The following is a 20,595-nucleotide window of genomic DNA, read 5'->3' on the forward strand; positions in this document are numbered from 1 at the left end:
CAACGCGCGCTCCGCGCCCCCGGCTCCGCCCCCCAGCCCGGATCAGGCCCTCTGCCCCGCCCCGAACCCGCCTCCGTCCAGAGCGCCGTCGGCCCGTGCCCCGCCCTCCACCTGCGAGCTCTGTCTCGAACCTCGCCCCGAGCTGCCACGTAGGCCACGCCTCCTCCCCTAGGGCCACGCCCCTCTCAGCACCGGCCCCTCCTCTCCATCGCCAGGCCCGCCTCTCGCCCCACCCTCCTTTCCTCGAGGCTTGTTTTTTGTCCCCTAGTGCTGGGCTGTTTGTCGCCCGTCTGCTGGCTCCTGCGGCCTGGCGAATCCCTAAGTCTGCGCGCAGCTGTCGGACAAAGCTGCTTAAGCTGCTTACCAAAGCAGCCTTGTCTGAGTAGAGTCCGCAGTGACTGCCCCCGGCGACCGCCATGACGCCACGTGGTCACGCTGACAAAGGAAACTTCTCTGCCCGCATGCCTGACGCCCCTGGGGTCCCGCAGCCCTGCTCCTTCCCGCTGCCCAGCAGGTCAGCGAGACGCTGACCCGCTCGGGTGGACACCGGCCTACTGGGGAGGCAGGATTCGCATCCAAGGACAGTGAGTCGCTCCTCTGGAAGGCTGAAAGAGGCCAGGACACCTAGGCGCCTCCTTCGCGGGTGCGCGAGGCGCTGCGCTCCCCAAAGCTTGCCTTTGAAAGCAAGCTGCTGATGTTCACTGCGTTTCAGGAATATGTCTTTACCCATCTCGTTATTAAACAGGGATTAGAGGAGAGAAGGCCGACTCAGGTCAGTGTGCTGAGCCTAACATAGCATCTGCTTAAATGGAAAATAACAATACCAAAAAGTAAACTTCCAAAAATGGCAAGGCTGATTCTGGAATCTCATATATCACAAGAACTCTGAGCAGCTTGATCTTTGCAAAGTGGACAGGCGAAAAGTTTTCACGGCAACGGAGCGACTGCCAGACAGGGGACCCAGGCTTGTGAAATGTCTTTCTTACAGGTCAAAGGCAGCTTTTAACAAGGCTGTGACATGTCTCGGGTGAGAAATAAGTATTCACTCCAAAATTTTCCTCTCAACTATTGCTTTAAGTCTTTGCCCCTGAAATAACACTTGCATAATTCCAAACACAAACAGAAATAATTTGCAAGGCCCTGTTCTAAAAATGAGAGGCTTTAATATCTTCCCAGCCAGAATTCCAAAAATGTTTTTGGAATGTCAACAGGCTCTACAGTGAAAGATACTGTTCTCAAGGACGTTATCAGCATGATCTGTTGAGGCAATGGGAAGCAGCTTCTGCTATCCATCTAACAGCCCTGAGCTGCACAGGATGCTTGCTTATTTATGAAGCTGCATCTTGGGAAGCTGAGTTTTAGGTATTATTCTTCCTTATTTAAATTGGTGGTAGGTAGGCTCAGTACACTTACGTGAACTGCAGAACACCTCCCCATTTTGCTTAATAATATGGGTGGTGCATAAAGATGTATTCTTGAGATTTGATGGACATCTGGGATCTTCCTCTGAAATTCACTAGAAAGGATTCTTTGGCATTAAAAGTTGACCTCCGGCTGTTTTCAAAGCAGTTGCAAAAATAAATGCTGCTTCCCAAAAGAACACAGAGCTCCATTAAATGTTTGGGATAAAATATAATTTACTACCAAAGAAGTTTTCAAAATAATATGTCTGACACATTAGTCAAAGTATGAAGTCTGTGGGCCAGAAGATAAAGTATAACTGAAAGGAACTTTGTTCCAGATTATAAGAAGAAACTCAGGGCATTCAATGGCTATGACAGAGACCTTGGCTGAAATTAGAAGCATTTTATATATGGGGTCTGTGTCTGTATATACTTGGGGTAACCAAGTCTTAAATATGTAATAAGAGGCAATGGTCGGAATATCTGCTACCCCCAACCCAAACTCATATGTTAACTCCTAACCCTCAAGGTCGCGATGTCAGGAGGGAGAGTCTTTCTGAAGGTGATTAAACATAAGGACAAAGCCAGGATGAATGGTTAGTATCCTTATGGAAGAGACTTAGGGAAGTCCCTTGCCCCTTCCACTATCTGGGGCCATAGTGAGATAGCATACCCTATGAACAAGGAAACCGGCGCTCACCAGACACCACATCTGCTGGTGCTTTGGCCTGGGACTTTCAGCCTTCAGAGCTGTGAAGAACAAATCTTTGTCATTTCTCAGCACCCAGTTTATGTTTTGTTACTACAGTGCCAACAGACAAAGACATAAGATAAAATACTGGGGCAGCTCCCTGCTGAACACCTGTCTCATCTGCTCCACTTGCTACAAGACAGTACCAGCGTCGGGGCTCATAGAACAGCAGGTTCCGGAGACTGCTGATCCAAGATCAGGTGCTGCCATGGTCAAATTCTGCTGAGGTTCGGCTTGAGGGAACTCTTCTGGTTGCACATTGCCGACTCTCCTCGTATTCACAAATGGCAGAAAGAAAAGAAGCAAACCCTCAACTGATTCAGGGAACTAATCTTGCTTGTAAGAGCTTCAAACTTTGACCTCATCTAACCCTAACATCATTCCTGAGGCCTCACCTTCTAATACTGCCACATTGGAGTGTATGTGTTAAACATCTCAACTTTGGGGAACAAAAAAAATCCCTTTTATAACCACATCTTTTATTTTAAAGAGATTAAGACAAAACAGGACATAACAAAGTAGATCAAAACAGAACAATGTAAGCAACACAGTATTGTACCACAAGACAACCCGTAATTAATAGTACCTACCACAATGTCTCTTTCTTTGAAATAGTTGAGCATAACTTCATATACAATAGTATCAAACATAACAAAATAGTATAAAACTATTCAAGAAAATGAGAGTATTACAGGGCATTCTGAACCAAATAACAGAAAACAATGGCTACTATGTTTTCTCATTTTCCATAGAAAATTTGTTTATACTATCACACATAATACAATCCAATAAGATACAACATGATAGAGCCAATGGAAATAAAAGCAAAATCATGGTAAGACTTCAGAGTAATTATATCAGTACTGGCTATTATAATGACTGGTTTTCTTTAAAATAGCTGTTCATACCATCACAGATGAAAAATATTAAACAAACCAGGATAAACCCATTCCAACTAATGAATGAAATCATTACTTCAAAAGCAGTATAACGGGGAATCATAAACCATACCATAAACTCTTAGGTACTCTTACTATTTCTTACACTAGGGAGACTTTACGGTATTTATACATGTGAGTTTGATTTATTTCACTTATAAGTATGGTCTCAAGTTGTGCCCGTTTATTAGTAAGTATCTCAATGTGATCATTCTTTATAGCTGAGTAGTACTACATTGTATGAAAATACCACAACTTTTTTATGTATTCCTCAGTTGATGGACACTTAGGTTGTTTCCAAGATCTGGCTGTTACTAATTGTGCTGCTATAAACATGGGCACACATATATCACTGTGGTAGGATGTTTTCAGTTCTTCTGGGAATATGCATAGAAATGGAATAGCTGGATCAAATGGGACTTCCAATCCTAGCTTTTTGAGAAATCTCCAGACTGACTTCCACAATGTTTGTACCATTCTATACTCCCACCAACAGCATAGAAGAGTTCCTTTTTCCTCACAGCCTCTCCAGCATTTGTTTTTGGTAGTTTTCTTGATCCTGGCCATTCTTTCTGGAGTGAGATGGAATCTCAGTGAACCGCATGTTCTTAATCCAATGTCTTATTGACCTTTCTCATTGCTGAGACAAGTTCAGCTCACAGTTTGTAGAGATTTCAGTCCGTAGTTAGCTGTTTTCTAGGCATAGCAACGTGGCAGAGGACCATTATAGAGGAGAAATAGTTCATGACCTGGCAGGCAGAAGGCAGCAGCAAACTAAACATCCCTTTTCTTTTATCCTATGCAGGGTGCAAGCTTTTTTGATAGTGCCACCCACACCCAAGGTTGGCTTTCCCATTATCCACACCAGAACGATGCTAATTCCAATCAGAGAACTAACTTAGTTATTACACTCTTAATTGTAGTATCACACACACCTTAAATCCAGCCAGCTCCCAAAATCCCCACCTATGAGCACATGAGACTTTGGGGGACATCTAAACACAAGCCATAATGGGCAGAATTTGGATGGATATACCTGCCTGACACTTTTCTTGAAGAAAAAAAAGGCCACCAATTCTGTTCACAGAATAAGGAGACAGGCAAGTCATCCTTGGCTCCCTAAAACGGTTGCACACCAGTGATTTACAGAAATATTTACTGCTTTATATGCAGTGCCATGGGGATAGAACAGAGTCAATGTAGTGGATCTCCTGGTGGTGATGGTTGGTATTCAGCAACTTTCCATAGCCAGGGATGCTTTTTTAGTCTGGCTAAGTAACCATAGCTTTTCATAGGTGTTATTACCTCTTGGCATGCTCTTCCTAGATGTTAGGGAGACATGGCAGAAATGCCTTACCTAGAGACTAAACACTTCTGTAGCTCTTTCTTTGCAAATGACATTTCAATTGTTACTTTTGGGTATTCTGGAGTCCCCACCAGGATCAAGCCTACACTACAGGAGAACTTTGTGTCTTGTTTTTTGTTGAAAATAACAGTGTTTGATTTCAAGTGAGCTCAGTGGTACTTGATAAATGAATCATGAAAAAATGAATGCTTGGAATGCTTCTCTTTACAGAGAAGGGAACAGATAAGGCATCAAGGGCTTTTCAGAAGTAGCTGGATTTAAAGTGTGTGATGCTGGGACCAATGGTGTGTAATTACTAAATTAGTCCACTGATTGGTTTGGCATAATTCTGGCTGTGGATATAGGAAGGCAGTGAATGCTGGCTGTGAATGCTGCCTTCCCTGAGGGCATGTAACCTGAGTAGACTGAAAGGGACGGAAGAAGGTCATTGCTTGCCGCTGCTCTGCTACTTTGCAGCTTTGCTGCCTTCTGCCCGCCTTGCCATGGACTGTTTCTCCTCTGCAGTGTCCTCTGCCATGCCACCCTGCCTGATAACCAGACAACTGTGAACTGAAACCTCTGCAAACTATGAGATACAATAAACCTTTCTTTCTTTAACTCTGGGTCCTAGGTATTTTGTCTCAGCCATGAGAAAAGGAACTAAGACAATCATTTACTCACTTCTAAGAGTGCCTACATCATTCATCCCTCTCCTATTAAACATCTATACTTGGGCTGGGGATTTAGCTTAGTGGCATAAGTGCCTGTCTGGGAAGCGTGAGATTGTGAGTTCAATCTCTGGTACAAAAAAAAAAAAAAAAAAAAAAAAAAAACCTGAAAGTTTTTTTGTTTGGTGGTAATTGTTTTTGTTTTGTTGATACTGTGGGGCTAGACCCAGGCCTTCACAATGGGCTATGTCCTGACGTGTGTGTGTGTGTGTGTGTGTGTGTGTGTGTGTGTGTGTGTGTGTTAGATTCTTGCTAAATTGCTAAATTGCCCAGGAATTTCCGATCATCCTACTTCTGCCATGAACTCCTAAATCTCACTGGTTCCCAGTAACACTTCGCATCTTTGGATGTCTTGTACACGGAATACCTTTTCTCCTGCTCATCTGTGGCAGCAAGATCAATGACCAGACCTTCTGGGATGGGAAGGCCCTCCCCTTTCCTCTATTATAGGAACCACTGGTCCTTACATGAGCTTTGGTTTTGCCATCAGTTAGACATTTTTACATTAGTTAGGTGTTGTGTCTATGTTTTATTGAGAAACTTGGCTATCAAAGAACTTAGTAACATTTGATTTCTCTTTTCCATTGGTTGACTGGTGGAAACCATTCAAGACTAAGAACAAGATGATACAGATAATAATGTAGTTTCTAGTGGTCAGAGCCAAGCTTCTCATACTTGTGCATGGCACAGTATCCTTGTTAGAACAGGGACTTGGGCCCACCTGACAGTTTCTTATGTGGGATTTCCACTGGGAACGAGAATTTGCATTCCATTAAGTTCCCAGATGCTGTTGGTCTACTGATCTAGGAACCACATTTTGGAATAAGACTTGTGAATGTATGACCTTACTCTCTGTTGCATGACTCTTAAGCCCCGACCTGAGCCATTAGCAATCCACAAGAACAGACAAGAGGCCTGAAAAGAACATTTGCCCTCCACTGCCTCATCAGGAATTAGAGTGATTTGAGGACCACTGTAAGTGCAACCACATACAAGAACACTCAGAGGGCTTCACAGCCTCTAAGTCCCAAGCTCTCAAGACTGTTCCATGTACTGCACCACTGAATCATCTGTTGGTGTTACATCCCTTCGTGGATCAGGAGCCAGCACAATTCTGGGAAGAATGAAGCAGATCCTCTCATCCTTTTCCTCTCCTTCAACAATACTAGAAACATTTTTCTCATTTCTTTAATATTATGACACATAATTTTAATAGTTGTGATGGCTTCTGTCTAGATAGCTCCATAAAGCTTCAGACAACCACAGATAAGGCTTTTCCAAGATGGCTGGCTCTAGGGTGTAGATTAAGCATGTACAAATATGAATTTGTAGATATATATGAATTTGTAGATATGTATGATTTGTAAATATGAATGACTGTAGATTAAGCATGTACAAATATGAATTAAGAGGATTACAACTAAATTAGTCTACTGATTGGTTTAGCATTGTTCTGTGTGTGGCTAATGGGAAGCCCCATCCTGGGTTGGATGGCACCACCCAAAAGGTTTGCAGCCTGGTTGAGGTGAAAAAGGCAGGCTTGCTGCTGTTGCTTGCCACATTGCCTCCTTCCTGCTCTGCCATGAACCGTTTCTCCTCTGGAATGCCCCTCTGCCATTTCACCCTGCTTTGGAGCTAGCAGATTATCAACTGAAACATCTACAAACTGTGAGATGAAATAAACCTTTTTCTCCATAACTTGTGGGTGTTCAGTAGTTTCAGCAATGAGAAAAGTAACTAAGACAATAGCCACACAGTATTCTAAAATAAAACTTACAATTTATTTAAATTAGAGGTCTTAAGGAGATTATACAGAAACCATTGTTCATTTTCTGTTAGTTGGTTCTAAATACCCTGTAATAATGTCATTCTTTTGAATGGTTTTACATTGTCTGGATATGTTTGGTGCTACAGTATATGAAGTTATACTCAAAGATTTCAAGGAAAGAGACACTATGGTAACTACTTTTATGTCAGGATATCTTGTGGTGAAACACTATTTTGCTTAAATGGTTATGTTTTGACCTGCGCTGTTTTGTTGTTATGCCCTCTTTTATCTCAATCTCTTTTTTTAAATTATTTACTTTTTTTTATCTTTTTAAGGGAAAAATAAATAAAAAATAGCAGGATACATTATAGTAACCCACTTTGATTTCCTATTAACTTGATTTGAAACCCTGTATTGCCCTCACCATCTTGTTTTGACTGATTTTCCCCTATTCTGCTTAGTTTGATAGTACCAAGTTCGAAAGTATAGGCAACAACTGTGAAGACAATAAGATTCATTATGACGCCCATTCTGGTTGACTATTATCTTCTTTTAAAGTCCTGTAATGTCCCCAATGTTTTGGTTTTACACTTTATTGTTTTGCTCAATTTTATTATAACTGATGATATAGGAAATTCTTAAGATAGCAAGAGGCAGTATGGTAACCACTGTTGATCACCTTGCATTTTGTTTTTACATCATCTATTATGCCCATCCTTTTGATTTGACTGATTCTGTTCTGATATGTCGCATTTGGTTTTACTCTCTTCAAAAAAAGTAATAAGAACTGTGGGAGTAATAAAACCCAAAATGTGTAACTGTCATTGTACAAAAGAAAAGGAAGTGCTCTAAAGGTTATAACTGCATATATGTTTAAGTGTATAAGATAGATAACCATATTACTGAGTTTTGTTGGATCATTGAGCAAAACTGTTTGCAGTCTCACTGTTTGAAAGTTCACTTTGTGTGCTTTGGTTTTGTAACTTGAACAACTATTTCTAAGGAGAGAATATTGACTAGTGATTTCTTACTGTTTATTTTTTAAATTTTGTATTACTTGTACGCTTTTTTCTCCTTAAAATTTAATTAAAAAATAAATAAGAGGTCTTTGATATGCTGGAAGAAAGATTCTTAGGAAAATCTCCTTTTCCTAGTACTACTCCCAACCACCTTGCCATGTGATTTGTCTCCTTGGCCAGTCTAAGCTGAGAACTTCCCTGAGAAGCCCAAACTGTGACTGAAAGGCAGGGAACATGTTTCTGTGTAACAAGGACTGAAAGAGATGAAGAACCATTGAAAATGCAATTTAAAGGGCAGGGGACACTTGCTAGGCTACAGGAAAACAGGGACAGGTCTGTGTCCTTGTAGGAAATTCTCCTCTCTGCCTATGCTAACGTGAATGGATTTCACTCTCTTGCCATTCAAAGGGGAAGACATTTCTAATTTTGACCCATCTGAAAAGTCTTTCTACAGTATAAGAATGGTTGCATCCCACTGCAAGTTTCTCAAGTTCTCATGCAGAGAATCTTTTCTGGATGTGGCTCTTGATGGGGAAGAGTCACTGACACTGTGTCTGCCAAAGGGAAAGACACAGGCATATTCATTTTCAAGCATCCACCAGGCTTAACTTACATTTACAGAGTGGGTATAAGCTGTAGACAGAGCTGGCATGTGTGGGCGCAGGGCCAGAGGACATATGGCATTTTCATTTGGATAATTTTCCCGACTAATGTGAAACAGAACTGTCCTATCAACTGCACTGATGTACACTCATTGAAAAAGGTGGTAGACCTAGGAGTGTATTGCCATTACTGAAATGTATTTTAGCCACTAAATGTCAAATCCTTCCTCTCTGGTAGATACGCTTTCCAGGAAGGAAAGGGCCAAATAGGCCCCAAACAAGGTTCCATAGCCACACTGTGCCATGCTGATGCCATCCCTGCATTCTCAGGTTCACAGCTTCCATAATTTTCTCCACTGTCAGTTGTTGCTTCTGATGATTTCAGCCAGCTGTCTGTTTGCTAGCAGGCACTGGACTCTACGCCAAGGCAGAAGTGAATCAAGTCTGGCTGGACCAGGCTGCCTCACTCATAGTTTTGAAAGCAGGAGTCTCTACGCAGCTCTAGATCACTCAGATCTGCCAAGTGACGCCTGGCATAAAGCACCCATCTTCCAAACAGCAAATCTCTCTATTGCCCAGTGTTAGTGAACTGGGCAATCTTTTTTCCCCAGGCATCAAGATGGTGTGACTTAGCAAAGTAAAAGCTCAGACCTAAAGCATGTCAGTGAGGGACCAACCTGGATCCAGGACTAAGCAGTTCCCCTGGGCTCAGCTGTCCCATCAGCCCTTCAGAGGACTTCAGGAGGTCCCACTCTACCAACACTCCTGGTTTTCTCTGGAGGCACCTGTGGGTACAGACCAGGCTCTTGACTAGGACAGCCTGGTGCAAACCCCCCAGCTCCATTGTCTGCTGGCTGCTTAGTTTAAGGGATGTTTCTTGCATCTCCTACACTTTTCCTTGGAAATTGTTCTAGTTACCATTCTACGCATCTTCCAAGAGGATTAAGCAAGAAACTCAATTATGTACTTAGCAGGGGTCTTAGGTTTTAGTAGATGTCGTTGGTGGTCAGAAGTCTGAGTGAGTAAGCTAGATACAGGGAGGCTTATTTGGTAAGAGCTCACATCCGTCTTCCCTGCTGATCGGAGTCTCCACATCTGTGACACAGACCAGATGTCCCTGTCTACTGTGTGACAATGGGTGATCTTTTTGCCACAATTATCAATGTGTTTTCCCCCAGGACAAAAAGTGGGTTATTTCCACTTGGAATTAAGATGAAGTGGTGGGCTACTTCACTGTAGGTGTGGTTGCAGAGGAACTGTTTCCTAATGACAAAGTCACTGCTGTCAGCCACAAGCACAGAGCAGAGAAATAAATGTGTGCCGTGAACACATGTGTGAGATGCATGGGCCAGCGGATCTCAGAATCCAGGGTGAGGTCACTCGGTGATTGCAAGTTTGCGAAGCTGGGAAGAGTATGTTGGGGCACCCAGGAGCAGAAAAAGGTCTTACAGGCTGCCCTGAGTGTGCTTCTTAGTTCTCCTTCTCCACTCCATGGAGGGAGAAAAAAAAGCAACATTTTGTTGTTAAATTATTTTAGCTTTTATGCCAAATATGGCCTGGCTTGATGAAAGCAAGAAATAGGAACTGTTATTTACCAGCCAGTTTCTCTGTAGCTGGTCCCTAACCATTTGCCACATGGGAGTCAAAATGCAGAGGCCCTTTGAGGAAAGTCATGCTAATGTAAATGCCTTTGTGATTATATCAAATGTATAAAAGAAGGGACTATTTTAAATTGGCTCTGATTTTTCTGAGTTTTACCAAATTAGCTAATCAGAGAAAATTTCATTTTTAATTGCTTCACTATACAACACATCAAAATTTTAAACCTGGAAAAAACATAGTTTTATCAATTTGCAATAGTTAGGTCAGAGACATCAAACCACCAGCAGGCAGTGGAGGATGGCATGGGGGAGGTGTCTGTAGGGAATATGCTGTAGTGAGCTCTATCCTTTCCCTGCCTTGACTATACGATCTGTAGGCCCCTCTGCCAGGGACATGCTGGTGTTCATGAGGCAAGCCCTTTTCACCCTAGCCCCGAGCCCCTTACACACACCTGAGTCACCTGTGACTTCAGGGACCTGACTTCACATGATTCCTGCATCCCTGACATGATCTTCCCATTGTTAAGAACATCTTAATCCTGGATGCTGCTGCTAACAAAACCAGGTGGGACACACTAACATGCCAAAATCAGCCTCCAGGAGTCTCATGTCCTCTGGTCCGGTGTTGTACCTTTTAGGGTCTCTTTGTTCCCACAGGCTGAGCTCCCTGCCCGCTGTCCCCAGACCCCACTAATGTCTTCAAAGTTGGAGAAGTGGTTGGTGTGGGGAAAAATTCTACAAATTTAATGTCACTGTATCATGAAGAGCAGGGACACTCAAGCAAATCTATACACCAAACATATGGAAGGTTATGTTAACTTAGCACCACAGAACCTCATTGGGGGCTATTCTGTGGAATACTCTTTCCTATAGTCTAATTAAGACTTCTTCAGGTGGTGTGGCCCAGTAGCTGCACATAGCTGTTTATATCTAAATCAATTAAAACTCAGCTTCTAGGCACTCAACTATCTTAAGTACTGACACCAAGCAGCCCCCTGGGCAGCTTGAGTCATCTGAGCATGAGGACAGGGAGGCAGAAGCTGTGGCCAGTGGGCACTCATGAGGGAAAGCAGCAAAGGGGGTGCAGCAGTCAGGCTACACAGGAGGAGTCATCTGGGGCAATGTGGGATGGTGGGTCTGAATACAACCAGGTATCAGGAAATAAAGACTGTTCAGGAGGAACAGGACTAGATGGGAGGGGAAAGTGTGGCAGCGGGTGCTCTTCAGGAGGGCTCTGGGAAGTGAGTGTGAAGGATGGTACAGGGTCAAAGGGCAAAGGTGGGCCCCCAGGACATTCCTGGACAACTCCTCAGACCCCCATCTCTAGTCCTTCAGGAACAGAGGGGTCCTCAGACAACTACTGTAGCAGGCAGAGGACTGATCACCTCAGGGGTTTCCAAAGGAATTAAACCCTGGGCCCTGCTATGCTAACCAAGTGCTTTACCACTAAGCTATACTCCCAGCCCTCTGCTGTCTTCCTTAAATATCTCTAGATGACATATAATACCTGGTACAATATAAATGCCATGTTGTTATGTTGGGTCATTTATGGAATAATGACAAAGGAAGTCACTGCATAGAGGGCAAATTCCATCTTCGGATAGTTTTGTCTTGTTCACCAAACAAAGTTGCTTACAATGTGTTGTTGGGCCCCATCTTCCCTGGCCCAGGTATCAGGCATCTAGGGTGGGCGACGGGCCATTTTCCAGAACTCCAGGAAATTGTACAGGTGCACAGCACTTCCCAGGATTCCTAACAACGCTAAAATCATATTACTTACACGAGTGGAAACAGGGCTGGCACAGCCCCACCGCTCCTTTCTCTCATCAGCACCCACTGAGCACAGCTGCCTGCCTGCCTGTCCTTCTCATGCTCAGGTGACTCATGTAGCCAACGGGGCTGCTCTGTGTCTGAGTACTTAAGACAGCCGAGTGTCTGTGAGCTGTGTTAGTTTGAATTGATTCAGGTGAAAACAGACAAATACGGCATCATCTGCACTGAGTATCTGAGTCATGAGAGTTATACTGTCGAAATGCTTCAGAGGCAAGTAACTTCCTGTGGCCTTTCAAATTATCTTCTCCATGTGGCAAAATGAAGAAAAAGAGCATGCATTTTGTGAAAGGTGAAGATGTTGGAAAAGGAAGACCAGATCAACAGACTTATTAGAAGGATGAACCAAGGTATCTGCCATGGTATTTTTATGATTTGGTTAGTTAATAAAAAATACCTGGTTCAAACCAACCAACCAAACCAAACCCAACCCAACCCAAAACATCAAAAACTAAAATGATATGGAGATGGCAATAGTTTACTGAACCCTTTACTTGCTGCCACTCATCTGTCTAAAAAGAAACAGCCACCTTCTGAAGATCCTCGTACCTGAGAACAAGCTGTTAATCAACAAACTCACAAGTGAGCCAGTGCCAAACACTGGTGACTTACAGAAATCACCATGATTTATTTTTTCCAGCAAAAACAAGACATGGTTCAGCAATTCAATGTTGGGACATTGGCAAATACTGTGTGCATCCTCAGTGACAGCGAGTGATCCCGGCCATCAGCTGCGGTGCGTGCAGTCGGCCCATGGACCACTCCCAGTGCTGGGAGGACGGAGAACGCACAAGCAAGGAGCAAAGCCCCAGCATGTGGCTCACACAAGGGGAGTCTGAGGAGCCAAATCTCCCATGGAATGAAGACATTCCTCGTTTGTTCTTGGCTTTGTTCACCTTAATTAGTTATTTTTGGTTTCTGAAGTAAACACTTTTTGCCATAAGGAAGAAGTCATGTCACTTCACAAGTGGACACCATCAGGCTGCCACGTAATACAAACATGTCCCTTCCTTGTCAAGTAGCTTTTCCCCCCGAACTCTGTTCTCATGATTTCTGTTATGGTTCAGAAAGTAAAGAAAATGATTTCAAGTATTCAATTCCTATCAAAAATTGATATCAAAAGTAATAAAAGATCTAATTTCTTAATTCCATGTTTTAAAAAATAACTTAAGAAGCAAGAGGCGTGGCCCTTCCCATGTACAAACTCCATGGCATAACTAGAGTTTCTTGAGACACCGTGGAGAGGAGTCTGTGTTTAGCACCTCAATCATCGACCTTAACGTGGGAAATGTCTCTGACACTGCCGGCAGGGTCTTGTACGAAGGGGAGATGCTAAAAAAGAAAAACAAAGGGAAGGCATGACCATTAACACAGTTTACACAAAAGGCCAAAGCACATCCATTCCCACCAGCCCACGAAGGTATGAGGAAGGGCACCACTAGGACAGCAGGCAGGAGGCGCAAACAGACACGCAGCGATCTGGTGCCCGGAGCTGCTTGGAAGCTCATCTAAAGCCTTGGAAAGAAAATGAAATTGACAGACACAGGACTATGTGCCACGCATCCTGCTGCAGTGCAACTGGGCTTAGATTCCAAGGGTGCTGGCTTCAGGCCCAGCTTTGCCCCTTCTTGGCCCTGTCCTTTCTGTAAGCCCCATTTCTCTTATCTGCAACTGCAAGGATGGAATTCTTAGCTCAGAGCTATGGTGAACACCTAGTGAGACAATGCAGGTCTGTGATGCCTAAAGACAATAGCTATACAACGTAGGTTTTTTTTTTTTTTTTTTTAATATCGGTACCAAGGATCGAACTCACGACTGCCTGCTTGCAAGGCAGGTACTTATGCTGCTGAGCTAAATCCCCAGCCCCTATACAATGTGTTTACAACTTTCCTTACCTGGTAAAAATTCACTGTAAAATTATATAAAAACCATACAAATTATGTATGATACTGTAATCATTTTATCAAAATGTCTAAAAAAACAATGTACAGGGACCAGTTAAGCAACAGGAGAGCAGATACAACTTCCCCATTGTAATGGAGCACACATTACCAACAATTATGACAGTGGCTGCTGTCAAATAGATGTGAGAGGGAAATATATGAGTGGTTAAGATATAAACAAAGGAGAAAGGATAAGAGTAAGTCAGATCGAGCAGCAGTATTTGCTTATCTTGTTCACTCTTGAAGCACCTGTGAGTTTAACCTCACACACTGCTCCTGGTGCTTCGGGATGCCAGGAGTGAGCAAAGGATGGGGCTGCTGAGGTCTCTGGCACATGCTGGTGCTCACTGGTTCTCACACAGCCCCTCCTCACGATGTGATGAAAGTACCACCTCTTGAAACTGGAGAGGAGAAAAACCCTGGGGAACAGGATTTAGTTAGTTCACAACTCTCCTTACTCTCTTTTAGACACCACCCAGAGTGTCTAAAACAGGCTGTGCCTACAAGTTCAGTTTCACTCCAGAATCCATAGCCGAACAGCCTGGCACACAGGGTAAACGGGGCAAGAGAAATGAATACCTGATCATAGATGTAAGACATCAGTCACTTCCCTTTCACAAATGATTTTCCTTATTTTTATCCATAATTCACCCTATAGAGCAGGAAAATACTGTAACTCTGAAGAAAGATCAAGCCATGGTAATTAGACATTAGCTGATGAAAGCAAGCAGAACGGTGGCCTTCACGTGTCTATGGGAGGAAGCCCGTCCCCTCTCCAGCAGCGATGCTGTGCCTCAATCTCAAAGTGTTACCTTTTCAAGTTCATCCAGCTCTTAGCTATTTTGCTGAAGGTCTCTGAACCAGGGGCTGTCATAGCTTCAAAATCAACTAACTGGAAAAGAAAGAAATTTAGAAATGTGATTAATGCAGAGGAGAAAGGTTCAGTGTGTGACCTGTTTCACTCACATACTATAGAAAAAAAAGAGTCCACAGATGAAGACCTCACACACAAGCCGGTTCCTCAGCAGCACCCCGTACCTTGCCCTTGGGGATCTTCCCTGCTACTTCTTTCCCGCTGGCCATCAGCGCCCCCACGATGACAGAGTAGGCGATGACACTGTTTAAACAAAGAACAGCCTTCAGCAAGGCCTGGCCCAGACGACACTATGCCAATGCTCACCAAGAATTTTCCATCATTAAAAAGGTAATTTACACTAAAATACTGTTTAGCTTTATATAAAAATACTTTTTACTTAAAATACAAACTGATTTATTAATTTAAGGGTAAAATCACCAGGAATTCTCTTAGAAAAAAGGTTTTTTAAATTGATTTTCTTCCTAGTTGTTTTTCCTATTTTTATGAAATACTAAGTTTACATTTTTAGCAACTTTAATGAAGCTCAGCTTTAAAATGCACATGTGTAATAAACTCTGTAAATACATTTTAGAGGGTCTTGTGTTGACCTCCATTTCCAGCCCTTTACATATTTTTAGATACGGGGTCTCACCAAGTGCCTAGGTTGTCTGGGCTGGGCTCAAACTTGTGATCTTCCTGCCTCATCCACCCACAGTCCTGGAACCACAGGTGAGCTGTACCCCCACACCTAGTTGTATTAATCACTTTTTAAGCCCCAGAGAAGAACAGCAGAACACACAGTGTACTGAGATGAGTGGTGGGGAGTTTATATAATTTTACAGTGAATTTTGGGAGTGGGTGTGAATGGCCAGAACTCCCAAGGTGGCACAGTGACTGCTGTGCCAGTCACTCTTGCACAAATGTAGGTGGGGGAGGGGGCTGGGGAAGAAGGTGGGGAGGTGGCAGCAGTCTGCAGCACCTGGTACTGAAGCCATGGTGACTGGCTCACGGTGCTGTGGTGTGGGTAACAGGGCTGGAAAGCAAGGGCACGGGGGACTCCACAGAAAGTAAGCTGATTCCTGGGCTGTCCACCAGGCTGACAGCATACAGGCTGCATCATCATGGACTGGCCGATTGAAGGACAAAAGAGAAGGTGAGGAGAGGGCAGGAGGGTAGCCACTAAAGAACCTAAAGAGCAAGGGAAAGGACAGCTAAGGAGGGAGGTGGCAAGGCCAAGGGAAAGCTGGCAGGGCAGGGCCTGGGTACACAGGGAAAGGAGCAAAGCCTGGACACAGGGACAAGGGATGACTAGAGTCTGGGCAGAGTCCAGTGTCAGAAACAGAAGCAACCAGCTTCAGGACAGAAGAAAGAATGAGGGGTGTGGAGGATAAAGGCTCTCTTTCCTGTTAAACCGGTACCAGAGCACAGAGGACCAATGCCAGAGGCTCTGCCGAGGGCCAAACAGTGGCAATGGTGCTGGGGACTTAGGCCTTGCAAATATTTCTTACTCAGTGGACGCAGCTAACACGCATCCTGCTAAAAATGTGACATGTCCTACTGTGTTTCAATATCTTTAAAATACTGTAACAAAATTGACTGTCACATTTAGAGGAGTTTTATTTTTTTTAAAAATTTTTTGTCTTTTTGAGACAGAGTCTCACTGTGTAGTTCAGGCTGGCCTTGAGCTCATTTTGTAGGCCAGGCTGGTCTTGAACTTGCAACGATTCTCATGCCTCAACCTCTTGAGTGCTGGGATTACAGGCCTGTGCCACCATGCCTGGCAAGGAGTTCTATATTCTAAAACATGAAAAGTACACAGATATTTATACTCAAAACATCTGAAGTTCAAATATGTACAATATGCCATGATTTACTGATCTGATGTACTACTCAGAAAAGGGAACAAAAAGGGAACTCCAGATGAATCCCTTGTTTAACTGTATCTCACAACCTTTTGGTCCACTCTTACAAGTAGCAAAGTATTAAAAAAAATTAAGGAAGGATAGGTGACCCATAAGAATGAACACATTAAGGTTAAAGTTAAGTCAGCTAGTGCTGGGAAGAAGGAGTAGGTAGCATAAAGGACTGGCAGATGTCAACACTGAAGTGTAAAGATTGCCTTACATGGCACACAGTGAGTCTTCAATAAGCTTTCAGTGAAAGAAGGCTCCTTTTCCTACTAGACTTCTACGAGTTATTTTAGAGCTACCATTTATAATTCTTTTGATGATATTGTACACAGGAAATCATTTTGTATTGAATTGAGAATAGAAGGTACCTTTGTACTTAAAATCATAAATGGAAGGATAAGCCACAGAGAACACATTTTTATTTATTTATTTATTTTTTTGGTACCGGCAATCGAACTCACAACCTTGCACTTGCCAAGCAGGAGCTTATGCCGCTGAGCTAAATCTCCAGCCCAAGTACACACTTTTAAATCTAGAAAAATCTTGCAGCTGGGCATGGTGACCCAATTCCAGCACTTGGGAGGCCAAAGTAGGAGGACTGCTGTGAATTCAAGGCCACTTTGAAGCTGACAGTGAGACCCTGTCACAAAAAACAAAAATAAAAACAAACAAACAAAAAACCCAGAACAACTTAATCCCAGGGTATCTTACCTAGATCCTCGAGAGAGGGGCATTAAATTATAGAAGTAATAAACCAAGGACAAGATTAAATTGCAGACAGCATCAGCTTCCTAGAAAAAAAAGAACACATAAATTCATGAACTCCAGGTCACAAGCGGGTATTTGGAGGTGACAAGACACACAACACCATTACAGCAGGAAAGAGCTGTTCCTTCCTCTCCTCTCAGACCCTAACCACGTTGCTCACTGCATATTTCTAGCAAGAAGCACATAGACAGCTTAGCCCACAGCAATGTTTTCCTACCTTTCCTAAACTGTTGTCTTTAAACAAACACAGAAGTCTCAGTTCTGCTAACTTTACTTGGAATGTCAAAATATATCCTACATTAGAAAGTTTAAAAGTACTTATCAGCACCTCATAGGCTTTCTCCAACATGTGTCCCTGCTCAAAAGAATCTGATTAGCTGTCTCTGGTCCTTTCCATTGAGATTTAGGTGATAAATACGCTGCTCAATGATTATCTCAGACTAGAGCTGAGCCACACAAGGGCTGATTAAATGTCAGAAATGATGTGACAGGGAAGGCTACCCAGGGAAGAGGTCACACCGGTTACACCGGTGGCTGCTATCTGCCCAGCCAGCCAACTTCTGTGGTGCTCACTTCCATCAGCAAATCAGAGAACATGAGCTAGTTTACTCCAAAGTTCTCGTAAGCACACTGAAGGAAGATAGAAGAAAGGGAGAAACAGACATCTTCACCATGAACCAATATTTAAGTCTTCTCAAAGCCCAACTACTGTAACATGGCACAGTACTGACAAAATGAGCTGTAAATTTATCACATCCTTTACTGTATTGCTAAACACAGGGAATTTCTTGGCTATATGAGGACTAACAAAAGAAAGACTTGTGGGTCAGTTCAGTCTGACTGCAACCATAAAGTGTACAATCTCAGTGAGCGCTCAGGCGGAGGGTTTAAAACACAAAAGAAACCCAGGAACAAAAATGGAGACAGAGAGAAACCTACCCCAAATTCTGATGAGAGAATCAGTACTTTTCCTTTTGCTGTCAGATCTTTATAAAGTGCATCTATTTCAGCATGATATAATTGTGTCCTTTCTTCTGTGGTTTGAGTTTCCACAGAAAACAGGATATTGCCAACTCTGAAAATACAAACCCAAGTGTCAAAGGCAGGCATCGTGCTGTCCAAACGGCCTGAAATGCAAGGTTAAGAAAAAGGTAAAACCAAGCAGCACTAAGCCCACGTGGCCCTGAGTGCACCGCACACGAGGCTGCACTCGGGCCAGGCACGCTTCTCAGCAGTGCACCTGTGTGCTGCACTCAGGAGGTGGCCCCTGGTAGCCTGGCCGAAGGTGCTCGGATGAGACAAGCAGCAGGCTGAGGAACAGCCAAACACAGTGCCGAGGAACCAAGACGCAGGGAACACACACACTTAGTAATGATTTTCTCAACCACTTGCTTATGATTCAACATCAGGAGCACGGGCTACACAGAAGGAAAACTCAGAAAGTCTCTGCACAGTGTCCACATTTCTGACCCTCCCTGGTGGCTATAAGTCACACATTTGATGCATTCACAAGACACAGAAAGCACAATTAGTACCCAGTACTACAAAGAAAGCAGTGGGTGCCTCTGCGAGAGGGAGAGAAAGAGGAGGCCACAGGTGATGAGACAAGGCTCATCAGGGGTTCAGAAGAGGAAGTGATCTGACTGCATGAGGAAGCACAGAGAAAAGTGGAATCCCTCTTACTCCCCCCAGTGCTGGGAACAGAACCCAGGATCTCACACATGAGAGGCATGTGCTCTACCACAGAGTTATATCCCAAGACCTTTAAAAATTCTGAGATAGAGTCTAAGTTGCCCAAGCTGGGCTTAAATTTGCAATCATCTTGCCTCAGCCTCCCAAGTGGCTCAGAGTACAGGCATGCACCACTGTGCACAACCAAAATCTGAGATTTTCATGGACGAAGAGGCCTAAACAAGAGCCCTAAACATGGGATAGGGAAGCAAGAGCAGATACTAGGAAGTGGAGGTGAGCTCAGAATAAACAGGCCAGGTCCTCACAGCAAGATGTGCTAGGAGTGAAAGAATAGGGGAGTGTTTCTTACACTGAATAGCACTCCCTAGAAATCCTTCTGTGGGCAATCTCTTCGGTCTCCCTGGAAGTCTTCTGTGGGAAACATCCTTATCTCCCTGAAATCCTCTACAGGGAACCATTCCTATTTCCCTGGAAATCCTCTGGGATATTTATATTTATCCTCTGGGATATTCCCTCTGGGGGGAATAATTTTTATCTCCCCGAACTCTTCTGTGAGAACCAACACTATCTCCCAGGAACTCCTTCTATAGGGAATCATCTTTATTGACAGAGTACTTTGATATCTGGAATAGAGATAGAAACCTCAAAGACAAGAAAAACTCATAAAACTAGAAGTTTCTAACACAGTGTTTACACTTTGAAGGCTGTTTAAGTTTTTATATGGAATGATGGCTTTGAAGAGGTGGTTTCTTGTGGTTTGAGAGTAAAAACTTTTGAGAAAAGCAGAACCCAGGAAGTAGAGGGACCAGAGGAGAATCGTAATGTGCTGGCAGAAGCCTGGAGGGGCTTGAAGCTTCCACAGCTGTGCCATCAAGTATGGTGAGGGTGTTGCTTACGGTACCTCCTCCAAAACTCATGGGAAACAGAAGCTCCTAGACAAAGCTTAAATTTCAGATGTAAAGAAAACCATAACTAATAAGAATGGTTGTCACAGTATAACTTATACAGTAAAAAAAAGAAAAACACCCTAAATAACGACAAAATCAGCAGGAGAAAGTCTACATTTATGGGATGGAATACTATCACGTTGTTAAAAATGCTTGTAAGAAAATGACTGGACACTTGTTTAGCACACACAAGGCTCTACGTTCAATCCCTAGTGCTGCAAAATAAAGACAATGTAGAAGGACAGACAGGGACTAGAGAAGACAATAACATAATAGTAAGTGTAGAAAACAGGTTATAAAACAATGTATGTAATATAATCTCAGCTTTTAGAGAAAATGATTTATTTATTTACTTTTTTTTTTTTTTTGTCTTTTTCCTTTTTATCGGTACCAGGGATCAAACTCATGACTGCCTGCTTGCAAGGCAGGCGCTTATGCCACTGAGCTAAATCCCCAGCCCCGATTTTTTTATTTTTAAATTTTCTTATGTGCAT

The 20,595-nt window shown here is 43.3% G+C and overlaps 1 protein-coding gene across 14 annotated transcripts in view; it reads right to left on the minus strand.

Moving 5' to 3' along the window:
• Positions 1 to 12,579: 12,579 nt before the first annotated feature.
• Ttc13 (tetratricopeptide repeat domain 13) overlaps positions 12,580 to 20,595 on the minus strand; it is a 61,175-nt gene continuing 53,159 nt past the window's right edge. For all 14 annotated transcript variants that reach the window (XM_063260033.1, XM_013156466.3, XM_063260031.1 and 11 more), the window contains 5 exons: positions 18,402 to 18,537; positions 17,406 to 17,485; positions 14,967 to 15,045; positions 14,741 to 14,820; positions 12,580 to 13,317 (listed from right to left, as the gene is read on the minus strand). In XM_063260033.1, coding sequence (XP_063116103.1) covers positions 13,203 to 13,317; positions 14,741 to 14,820; positions 14,967 to 15,045; positions 17,406 to 17,485; positions 18,402 to 18,537 — 490 coding nt within the window. In that variant the 3' untranslated portion in view covers positions 12,580 to 13,202. The remainder of the gene's footprint in view (positions 13,318 to 14,740; positions 14,821 to 14,966; positions 15,046 to 17,405; positions 17,486 to 18,401; positions 18,538 to 20,595) is intronic.

Source organism: Cavia porcellus, unplaced genomic scaffold (genome assembly GCF_034190915.1).
Source record: "Cavia porcellus strain 051 isolate PalLab524CR breed Dunkin Hartley unplaced genomic scaffold, mCavPor4.1 scaffold_13, whole genome shotgun sequence".
Taxonomy (NCBI): Eukaryota; Metazoa; Chordata; class Mammalia; order Rodentia; family Caviidae; genus Cavia; species Cavia porcellus.